Genomic DNA, 12,185 nt, shown 5'->3' with positions numbered 1-12,185 from the left:
ATGTACCATTTTATGTACTTCACATTCACTAACCCATTTAATTCCATACAACAACTTTTGTAAGGGAGATGTTATCGACATATAGTTGCTTATTTACAGTTGAAGAAACTAAGACGTAGAGGGGTTAAGTACCTTTCATAGATCACATAGCCAGTACTTAGTGGAGCTGGGTGGAAGTATAATTCTGGAATCCATATCTTAATCATTATGCTGTATTGCCTCTACCGACAAAAGAACTGAAGCTCAGAGAGGTTAAGTAATTTGCTCAAGACCACCCAGTAAGTGTCAGAGGTTGGAGCCAAGCCCAAGGTTGTCTGACCCCAGAGTTCATGCTCTCTTTTCTTACTCTGAACTGCGTCTCTTTGTAGCAGGGTTGTCAAACTTTTTCTGTAAAAGACCAAATGGTAAATATTTTAGGTTTGGTGAGTCATAATGTCTCTGTTGTGAGATTGTATTGGAGCAAGAAAGCAGCTATAAATAATACTAAATGGAAGGCCATGACCGTGTTCCAATAAAATATTATTAATGGACACTGGAATTTGATTTTCATATAATTTTCACATGTCATGAAATAATCTTTTGACTTTTTTCAATCATTAAAAAAAATAAAAACCATTTTTGATTCATGAGCCATACAAAAAACACATGGTGAGTTTGGCCTGTGGGCCAGCAGTAGTTTGATAATTTTGTTTTACAGCAACATTACATCATAGAATGGTTAGATATCATGTATTGGCCTTTGTTTTCTCTTTCCTTGAACAGTTCAGCTTTGCCCTCAAACATGCGTGCCCAACTGAGAAAATGTAAGTCCTTTGGAAATGAAATTCACGTTCTTCAGGAAGAAGTTCAGAGATCATGTGACCATCTATGAGCATGCCCTGAGCAGACTGCACCCCTAACTCCAAGCAGTTTTTCAGAATGTGCCTTCTATTACTTTGGGGAAAGCTGTAGTAGCTACCTTTTCCCAGCCACCTTAGTTCTGAGATGAGGTTTTGGTGTTCCTTAATGGTGCTCTGGGCAGCTGGCTGGCTGGCCGGCCAGCCTTGTTCATTACCTGGATCAAGCTGGGAACTCTAGTCCAGTTGTGACAATCTGATTATTGTGCTCCTCAGAGTGGAAGGGACCAGTCTGGGCAGGGTGGCTGGAACAGAGGAGAGGAAGGGTGCCCTGCTTCCTGCTTGGCCTGTGGGTCAGAGGAGCAGGGCTCTTGGCTCAGAGGTTTCAAGGCTCAGAGCACTGAGATAATGGGAAGTTTCAGTGCTTGGTGGTGCTTCATTTTAACTCAATTATGATAGGATGAAATAGAGTTTAGAATTAAGAATGTAAATATTGCTTAGACACCTGACTTTGGAGAACATATATTAAAAGTTGCAAACCAGCATCTCGCAAGCAAAGTTTCAGAACAAAACCCGTTTGAAACAGAGATCATCTTTGTATAAAAATAAACTGAGGGGTAACTGGGTGATGGATATTAAGGAGGGCACTTGATGTAATGAGCACTGAGTATTACACACAACTGATGAATCACTAAATTCTACCCTTGAAACTAATAATACAGTATATATTAACTAAATTGAATTTTAATAGAAAATAAAAAGAAATTAACTGAGGGGCACCTGGCTGGTTCAGTCATTGGAGCAGGTGATTCTTGATCTCCGGGGGGGGGGGGGGTGCATTTGAACCCCACATTGGGTATAGAGATTACTTAAAAATAAAATCTTTAAAAAAAATTTCCCTCTTTGATTCTGAAGGGGAATTCAATAATTATTTGTAGCTATTAGAAACATGCTAAGGGGAATTATTAAAGTAGGTTTGAAAATTAGTGAAACGAACTCATGTAAGATGAAACTCAAGATAAATTACTACTTGAAAAGTTGGCTGCAAAGGCAGTGATCTCACTTTTAAAAATACTTTTTTTCCCGAAGTTTGATCCACATACAGAGAAGTGAACACTTCGTAGGTCTGTATCTGGGTGAATTTTCACAAACCGAACACACTTGTGCAACTAGCTTCCCGATCAAAGAACAGCACACTTCTTGTAACATACCAAGAACTGGTTTGTTTGTAGGAGAAGAATAGGGATCTGGTTGGAAGAGGTGGCTAAAGAAAGTATCTTGAAACTGGGTTTGCATTGGAAGCATAGTTGTATTTGAGATGTTCGGGCTCGGGCTGGTGGGGACTGCAGGCTGAGGGTGACACATGGAGCTGCCACAGCTTTGGGTGGGACTCTCATGAGGGTTCACTCTGCCTCTGCCATTTGCTTGCCGTATGATGGTAGGCAAGATTCTCAACCTCCCCGAAGTGTCTACAGTTCTGAAACAGTAATCTCTATGCAGACAGCAACTCTTTTGTTCACTGGTACTCTCTGAGGGCTTGTTATGGTGCCTGCCACACAGGAAGCCCTAAACAAATGTTTTTAAAAATGAATAAAACAACTAATGAATAATACAAAGTACTTGGTACAGTCCCTGGAAGATGCTGAATAATGTAAATGAAAGTCGCAAAACAACCATTGACCCAGTAATAACATATTTGTGAATATATCCCCCAAGAAATCATCCCACGCAAAAGTAACTTGCATCTATGTATATGTGCATAGATATATTTTATATGTAAAAAAGCACGGTTGCTAATTATGGTGCGATGCTGGGGAAGTGACTCGGAGACCCTGCTGACCAGGGAGTATGGCTGGGCAATTATGAACTGTTGAAGCGATGGGAAGCTATCTAGCTAAAACCTGGCGAATGTGTAGACTATGTTGAAAATCAACATTTAAAAGAAAATCTGAGAAAATGTTGAGAAGACATCTATGTGTATATTTATTAGAGAATGAAACGGAGTAAGAATTTGGAGTAATAACATTTAGAGACGATTACACTTTTTTTTCTATTAAGTTGCTTCAGAGTTTTTGGACTGGCCTACTCACCCCCACGTGCCCAGTCAAGGGAAAGGAAATGAAGCACCCAACCCTGTTGCCAGGTGGGGAGCTCTCTGTGGGCTCAGCCGTCTGGAGCAAGGCCTACTCTTGCTGTGATGTCCTTGCTAGACTGTAGGGGGTCACTGATGGAAGTTCTAGCGGGAGAGGAATCACTGAAGAGCATGATGCTTTCTTAATCATCTAAGTATGTTCAATTTGTGGTCGAATCAATTTCCTTAATGAATGAATTGGCTGCCACTAGTGCAGGTCCTTTGCCCAAAGCTCTTTTGAGGAGGATGACTTTTAGATGTATTCCCTGTAATTGAGAAGCCACCCTTGGTTCATATTTTTCAAAAAAGGTAGCTTGAGGATTCCATCAACATTTCAACATAAGCTGCCTCAATCAAAGGCCAGATAACCCAGAACTTGCAATAATAAGTTAATAATGGTCATAATTTCCCCTTAGTTTTATATTGTGCTCCACGGTTCTGAAGAGGCTGTGTGTGTCTCCCAATAAATGAGAGGGTATTTCTGAATGTACAGTTGTGTAAAAGTCCAAGCACAAATTGTTGCTGTGTTATTATCATTTCCACCTGATTTTTATCAGCCCCCTGCAAAGAAGGGAAGGCAGATCTTATTCCAGTTTTGCAGAGGAGGGATAAGCATAAGACGGCCAACTACTTTATCAGGGTGCGATGATGGTCACATGAGGGGTCTGCGAGGACAGATTATGACAACACAGAGAGGACTTCTGATCTAGCAGTGGGTCAGGTCATCAGAGAACATTTTCCAGAAAGGTGTGGGAGTTGGGGGGATGAGTGAGGACAAATAGAGAAGCACAGAGTATGTCCAAAGAAGGATCACTAGGAAGAACGGGTGTCTGTTAGTTGGGACAAGAATCAAGGCCAGAGTGAATCCGGGATTTCCTGCTGGATAGCCCTCAGCTTTCCAGGAGATGACGTGGATTAGGGCACCTTGTCCCTATGCCCTCCCTCTAGTCTGCCTTTGTCCTTTTGCGGCGGTAGACAGAAGCTCCCTCCTTTCATGGTTGGTTGCCTTTGGGAAATGAAGCCTAGTCCCCACGTTCCCTCCTGTGTGAACCATCCAGGACCCTTGAAGGGGTTCCTTTCTGTGAAAATGATGAAAAAGAAGAGAAAGGGAGACAGAAATCAAGTCACTGTGACCTGAAAGCTTCTGAGATTGAAGGTTCGTTTGGTTCCAGTGTGACTTAAGTCTTCCCAGGGTCACTTGATGGCATCACTCATGATGCTGTTTGAATTCACTCTCAGTAACTCTTCTGCGTGAAGAGAGAGAATTGGGGCACCCCTGCCGGTTAACCACTTGTGTAGCACCACTGAAAAACCACACCTATTTTTCACCTCCAGGCCCTTGTAGGGAGAATTTCTCATTTTAGAAGAAATTCCACTGAAAGCACGTCCACTCCCCTTCCATGCTGATGGTGGGACCCACAGAGGCTCTTTTGCAGGACACACCAGCTGGAGATGATCTGTCATGTTTATATAGGGTTGTGCTCCAACCTGGATGGAGGCCCTCCCCTTCCCTCTCCCAGCTCCATATTTAGCCATCTGCTCAAGGCCACATGTATCACCAAGGTTTATCGTCTGTCTTTACTGCTACAGAACGATACAGAGGTTTATGTTCTTGTATTCACTGAGGCAGGTCATGAAGCCTTCTCCTTTGGCCTCAGCTTTAATGGAACCACAGAGAGAGCTAATCTTGTCTAACTGATTTACAGTTTGGAAAACTGAGGCTCTGAGAGCTGATTTGATGTGCCTCTTAGTGCTGGAGCTGGCTGGGAATGAAAGGCACTGACTCTTGGAAACTTGGTAGATGGCAAAGCTCACATGGGAATTTCTTTGTTCACATCATATTTTTGTTTTCATGTGGCAAGAAATCCCCCTTTTCTTGGTCATCATGACTTGCTATAAGATATACAGGGCAGTCTTTGGCAGAGAAACCTCTATCATGCTACTTCTAATTCCCCACTTATAATTAATCATTGTTTAGCACTGTATTTAGTAATTATTATTTGACAATGATATTAACAATAGGGACTACTTACTGTATGTTTGCTATGTGTTGACTATGTACATACAGTATGTTATATTATGCACTATGCTAGGGATTTTTATACTTAATGCTCTCAGGAACCGGGTGATGTGGATATTATTACATCGATTTACAGAGGAGGAAATGGAGAGTTAGGGAGGTTAAGAAACTCTGCTAAAACTCTGTTGCATAGGTGGTTGGTTGGGAGCCAGGATTCAATTCCAGATCCATCCAACTTTAAAGCTGGTGTTCTTAACAATTTTGCCTCATTGACTTCTTATTGCAGGTACTTACTCCGGAAATTTGGCTTTTAGTCCATCAATTGATTAGAAAGATTTTATTTAATAACCAAAAGCCTGACACATGAATATTTTTTCCTAGTTCCAGTCCTGCTCCATTGGCATTAAAATAAAACTAAAAAATGTCTTAAAAGGTCTTGGTTTTGGACCATGTAATGGGAGGGGGGGAGTCACAAACGCATATATTTAAGTCATCTGTTGGTCTAAACAGCTAAAGTCTGAGACCTGACAAAGCCCCCCAAGATCATGCTCAAAGGTCTGGTGACAAAGAGGTAGGTATCCAGGACCATGATGCATGCGAGTGACCCACTGTGAGTCTTTAGATAGAGTCTAGCTGAACAGTTGACATCCCAGCCCCTGTGCCATGGACATTCAATATTTGGCATTTTATTTTTTTACTTTTATTTTTTTTAGAGAGAGAGCACACACAAATGTGAGAGTGGTGGGTGGAGGGGCAGAGGGAGAAGGAGAAAGAAAGAATCTCAGGCTCCCCAGTGAGCAGGGAGTCCCACTTGGGGCTTGATCTCAGGACCCTGAGACCACGACCTGAACCCAAACCAAGAGTCTGATGCTTAACTCATTGAGCCTCCCAGGTCCCCCAATATTTGGCATTTTAAATAAATAGTAGTGGGAATACATAACATGATGGTTCCTTATTGGTCCCATGTGCCAGGTTCCGTGCTAAGACAGACTCTCCACCTGCTGAATATTTACAATAATTGCATAAAGAGGTACTTTTCTAATTCTCATTTTTATGAAGAAACCATGGCTCTAAGAGACTAGGTAACGTGGTCAAAGTCACCAGCTCATGTACCGTTAAAAAATGAATATGTGAAAATCATGCAAATTATGTATTTGATTAACTCATTTGCAAAGACTATTAAGTCTAATTAAACAAACAGAGACTATAGGTTAATAAGAATAAAGACTTCTTGGAAGGGAATGGCAAGATTTAGAAGAGTGATTTTTTAAAAATTATGTTTTGAGGGGTGCCTGGATGGCTCAGTCAGTTAAGTGGCAAGCTCTTGGTTTTAGCTCAGGTCATGATCTCAGAGTCCTGAGATTGAGCCCCACACAGGACTCCCTGTTCACTGGGGAGTCTGCTTGAGGATTCTCTCTCTCCCTCTCCCTCTGCCCCTTCCTCCCTTCTCTAAAATAAATAAATAAATATTTTTAAAAATTATGTTTTGAGGCAAACCTATACATTGCTTTACATGTGACAGGTCAGAAATACTGCCAGTGGGGGAGGTTATAAGCCCAGATTGTATTAGTAACCTTTACTCTGAATTTTGGTCTAAAAGACCTTTCCTTTGTCTAAGGCTGGGCTGGCCTGCTATGACGTCCCTCTGCAGACAGGACACTGTCTCCAAGGCTGAGCTCATCGTCTGGAGCTCTCACACCTGTGGTGAATGAGAATGTATTTGACCCTTCCACAAAATTCAGATGCTGTCATATTTATGCAGCCCAGTTTAAATGACCTGCACTGAATGGGGTTGCTTTTAAGCAAGGTATTTTGTATCACCAGGGCCTAGCAGAGTTCCTTATACATAGGTGGCTGTTTCGAAATGTTGGGAAAAAAGAACTAATTCAATCCACACAACATCTCTGAGAAGTGGTTCCTCAGTTTATCACATTCTTGCAGATGTGTATACTGAGCTCGGAGATGAAGTCATGTGCTTCAGGTTACGTATTCATATCGGTTATGGAGCTCGATGTCAGATACAGACAGTGCCAAGGACAGTGTCACTTCTATTGCCTCTGTAGCCGATTTTTGGCAAAACCTCAAGAGAAAAACCACAGCAAATTTTTAGAGTTCTGGTGATTTCTTTTTCTTTTCTGTGACCTCAGCATGAATTCCCACATAAACCAAGGACTGGCTGATTAATCAATAAATGAAGGGAAGTGCTTCTTTTGTCACTCATTACACTTCTCTTTCTTTCAGTTCCCAAAGTGGCTGGGATCCATTAGAAACTGAAGCTACCGTCTGCAGCCTTCCCCACTTGGGGCAGAAGCCGATAGAGAGAGCTGTTCCTGTTCGAGAGGGTGCTGTTGGAAAGTGAGCATTCACACATCAGGTTGCTATTGAGGTTTTTTTCATGTTGATATCAGAGCAGTTGCTGGTGTTTTTATCACTAAGCTGATTTAGAGATAAAACCAGCTTCTGCTTCTTGACTGGGTGGAGTTGTGGGCGTCTGTGATGGGGGAATGTGGACAGTGGGTTGGCTACACGGAGGTGAGCCATGTGATTAATCAGCGTGTCAATGAGGAAGCCCCCGTCTTTAAAAAGGGAAAGGGGAGCCCTGGGTGGCTCAGTTGGCTGAGCATCTGACTCTTAATTTCAGCTCAGGTCATGATCTCAGGGTCGTGGGATCGAACCCTGAGTCAGGCTCTGCGCTGAGCATGGTTCCTATTTGAGATTCACTCTCTTCCTCTGCTTCGCCTTAGCCCCCACTTGCATGAGCACGCTCGCTCTCTTAAAAAAAAAAAAAAAAAAAAAAAGAAAGAAAAGAAAAAAGAAAAAGAAAGTCTCAATTTTCTCTCTTTCTGTTGCAGTTGAAGATCGGCCTTGGGAGGTTTTCAATGTAGCTCGTGCTCACCTTCAGATGGACGGAGAGAGTTGCTGTCTGAAGTCCTGAGAACACCACCCCGTCTGGGTTTCATCCCCTGGGTTGAATGGCATTTGCTTCAGCAGGCCACTGAGGGCTCTTTTACTTGGGATTCTGAACTTGTAACTGGGAATCCAGGCTGGGAAGATGCTGAGTTCCATCAAGTGTGTGTTGGTGGGAGATTCTGCTGTGGGGAAAACCTCTCTGCTGGTGCGCTTCACTTCAGAGACCTTTCCTGAGGCCTACAAGCCCACGGTGTATGAGAACACGGGTGTAGACGTCTTCATGGATGGCATCCAGATCAGCCTGGGCCTCTGGGACACAGCCGGTAATGATGCCTTCAGAAGCATCCGCCCCCTGTCCTACCAGCAGGCCGACGTGGTGCTGATGTGCTACTCTGTGGCCAACCATAATTCTTTCCTCAACCTGAAGAATAAGTGGATTGCTGAAATCAGGAGCAACTTGCCCTGCACCCCGGTGCTGGTGGTGGCTACCCAGACTGACCAGCGGGAGGTGGGGCCCCACAGGGCCTCCTGCATCAATGCCATAGAAGGAAAAAAACTGGCCCAGGAAGTGAGAGCAAAGGGCTATCTGGAGTGCTCGGCCCTCAGCAACCGGGGGGTTCAGCAGGTGTTTGAGTGTGCCGTCCGAACGGCCGTCAACCAAGCCAGGAGACGCAACAGAAGGAGGTTTTTCTCCATCAACGAGTGCAAGATTTTCTAACCTCCCAGAGACTTCGCCCACGCTCGTTTACTCCCTGCAAAGACGAATAGGGACAGAGAGAGCAGGCAAGCCAGCAGGGACTCATGCTCTTCCTAGGTACGTCCTGCACAGCACCTCCCTTAGGATACAGTTGGTGATGAGACTTGGCTGCTGGCTGTTTTCATGAAATACACTCTACAAATGAGCCGCTTGCCCAGTCCGATTAGAAGGTTCTGTAATGAAGATTTCCGTCTTTGATTAAAAAAGCAAAATAGTCACTGTAATTTTGTTTTTTGTTTTTTGTTTTAGTCACTGTAATTTTGGATGATGAAGTGAGGTTTTCAAAGCAGTCCATATTTAAAGACACATTTTATTTAAGTAATAACAAAATGTATAGCTCTTGTATAGAGTTAGTTTTTACTTTTGGAAAGTCTTTCCCTACATGCTCCCAAACACAAACTACTGGTTGAATGAAATAGTCCTCTGGCTCGTAGTGTTTTCCCCTGAACTAGTGACTTCGTTGAGACCACCTGCCTTCTAGATATTACTAGGTCATCAAATTTTAAAATGACCATAGCTTGATCCTTGCAATTAATTTTCCATCCACCTGTTATTCAGAGTTGTATATACAACACAGTTCAATAACATAAGATTCTTTAATGCTGCCTAATTAAAAATTAAAATTTTAAACAGCCAGCACTAGATTTCCCTGTAATTATATTTTTAAAGGCATTTCTTATTTATGAAACTATCTTTTACCCAAAGACGTCCAAGTGTGCACTAAGCATTCCTCCTTCATTCACCAAAATAGACGGAAGGAAAACCTTCCAGGTAGGGAATCAGACTGCTCCAATGGAACAGAAGTGAGGAAGTCTCACTTTCATTTCAGGAACTGGTGCACTTTGCCTGCTTCTTCCAACACCATGGCTCCTAGCTGGTTGTAGGTCTTCTGAAGAAGAGCAGGCTCCAATTTCTGTATGACAGTAATTTAGCAAATTTGCTATTTGAGTGCTAAACTGAGCTGGCATAGCAACATGATTTATTAATGTTAGGATCCAATCCAAGTAATTGAGAAGATGTCTACCTACATATGTGTAAGGGGGAAAAAGATAGGGACTTACAATTTTCATTATTTCATGAATATGAAACACCTGAGTGAAAAAAACCCCCACAAATTCCAAGCATAGGAAACAAGCAAACTGTATAGCAATTGTTCAGATAATGAAAAGTTATCAGGAGAAATATTGAATACAGAAGGACATACCTCTCCCCACCCCAAGCCCCGTTCTATCCAATAGCTTAACAGCAACAGTATTGCTCAGCTGTTAAAGTTGAGATAGAGGACTATGTAACTGGAGGGAGAAATTGTCAAGGTGGCCGCCCAGGTATATCATTTGCTCACCTAATTGAATAAAACTTAGAACTACTCTGAACCACATTTGTTGAAGTACATCATTGTTTTAGCACAACATGGCCATTGTATACAGATAGTAAGAGAGTTGGCATGAACGACTGTGAATAACTTAGTTAACTTAACTAACCCAATTTTTTAGTTTCCTGATGTGCTCAGTCCTTTATGCTATAATCAGTGTAAAAATCAGATTTTTGCTCATCCCCAGATTCCTTTCTCCTCCTCCTCTTCTCTCATTCACATCCAGGAAAAGGCCTGGTACCTGGATCTTACTCTCTGGGGTCTAGGGTTCCCTTAATTCCCTGGGACTGACTGACATATCTGCCTTCACCCAGACATCTCCAGCCCTCTGGTCCTGTGGCTTGTCCTCACCTCTATATCACCCGTGTGCCTGGCTTAAGAGCACCTGTATCCAACTCTCTTCACTGCACGTCCAGAGGGCTGGGGGGCTTGAAAGCTAACAGGCAAGAGAGGTGAGGACAGATCATCTTTTCTGATTTCCCTGTTGATCTTGATCCTCTCCTTCAACATATGAACGGTCTTAAATCATTCATGTAGGTTTTCCTTCAGGGCCAGTCTTTAGGGTGGAGGGGTATTTAACATGTTAGCAGGAATGAATTTCTACTTACTAAAATTGGCTGTCTGTAGGCTTTTCGTTCGTTCTTATTGAAGGAAGGTGGAAGAGGGGGTTGTCTGAAAATGGGAGGGCCCCAGGACCTGATTCTAAGTGAGGGAAGAGGAAGGAGGTGATTCCACAGTGGAAGGGGAGGAAGACAGGAAAGCCAGAGAGGGCTCAGTCATATGGCTTTGCCTTCACCTGGGCAGACACACATGTACGTGCTCTGCCTGTTGGCAGGAACCAAGCTTCAAGACTCCCTCTGGGAGTCCTCACAGGTGAGACTAGGAATCCATGTATAAGTCCTCCCCAGGGACCTGGCTGAAGTTTAGGCCAACTGGTGTATCACTTGCTGGACTGTGGGTTCTCAAAGGCAGAGGCACCTCCTATGCATCTTAGTGTCCCCAGGGCCAGGCCCATGGAAGGGAACCATAGCTAAACAAAGTAGTGTTGGATTGACTTGGAAAGAGAGCTAGGATTTGGGCTGCTATGCTGCGAGGTGGCTATGAGGAGGAAGCAGGTGCTTGCCAGCCTAGCGAGGTGGGAAGTGAAGTCATCATGTTCGAGTCCACACGGTGTATGTTCTACATGAGTGTGTATATATTTTGTCTGCCTAGATTCAGGCATATGTTTCTTGCACTTCAAAACTCACTGTACCATGTTGTAGACTATTATGTGTGGATCCTTAACTGTTCCAAGTGGCAACATTAAATATGCTCGTTTACATTAAAGACTTGATTTGAGTGCTTGAATAATTCATCCTGTTCAGTGTTACTTTATATTGACTGCCTAAATGGGGCAGCAGATGGGCACCTGGGTGGCTCAGTAGGTTGAGCATCTGACTCTTGATTTTGACTTAGGTCATGATCTTGGGGTCATGAGATGGATCCCAGCACTGGGGAGCTTGTCTAAGATTCTCTTTCAGTCCTCTCTCTGGCCTCCTCCCCCGCCCCCCACTGCCACCCTCTCACGCTCTCTCTTTCTCTCTAAAGATAAATAAATGGGGCAGTAGAATCGAGTGTGATGAAATTAGGCTGAGCAATAAGAAAGCCAAAAGCATCCTAATGGTTCAAGTTCATTGAGTGCTTCAGGTGTGCCAGGCACTATCTAAGCACTTGAGTGTGCATAATCTTATCAGATGGTGTATAGGTGGCCACACTAATAAATACCATCTTACACGAGGAAACTGAGGCTTGGCATGTTGATGTGACAAATCTAAGGCCAGAGAGCAGATGAGTGACAGCACCAGGGGCCTTGAGCAGATCTGTATGACTACAAAGCTCTGCTCAAAACCGCTATGCCCCATTTCCTCCCAGAACAGCCCAATTGTATGTATGGCATTGCCACATCCGATCTCATGCAGCCTTGTAGACCCCACCCCCGCCAGTCAGGTGGCTTATATCTTAAAAATCTTTTTTAATAAAATATTCCAATCTGATCTCAGTCCTCCCTTTTTATTTTTCTTTCTGGTAATGAAAACAGGATCCTCCTTATTAACAGAGCATCATCATTTGCAAAAAGCCCCTGCTCTAACCCTTGGCTTATAAGTACAATTTCATAGGTT

The 12,185-nt window shown here is 43.2% G+C and overlaps 1 protein-coding gene across 1 annotated transcript; it reads left to right on the top strand.

Moving 5' to 3' along the window:
* Window positions 1-8,016: 8,016 nt before the first annotated feature.
* On the top strand, window positions 8,017-11,352 carry RHOH (ras homolog family member H). The gene has a single exon (XM_038533444.1). It carries the CDS (start codon window positions 8,040-8,042, stop codon window positions 8,613-8,615), a length of 576 nt encoding a protein of 191 aa, XP_038389372.1. The 5' UTR covers window positions 8,017-8,039; the 3' UTR covers window positions 8,616-11,352.
* Window positions 11,353-12,185: the final 833 nt, after the last annotated feature.

The sequence above is a fragment of the Canis lupus genome, chromosome 3 (genome assembly GCF_011100685.1).
Source record: "Canis lupus familiaris isolate Mischka breed German Shepherd chromosome 3, alternate assembly UU_Cfam_GSD_1.0, whole genome shotgun sequence".
Classification (NCBI taxonomy): domain Eukaryota; kingdom Metazoa; phylum Chordata; class Mammalia; order Carnivora; family Canidae; genus Canis; species Canis lupus.
The sequence above is the reverse complement of the archived record's forward strand: the minus strand, read 5'-3'. Positions and strand labels throughout refer to the sequence as shown.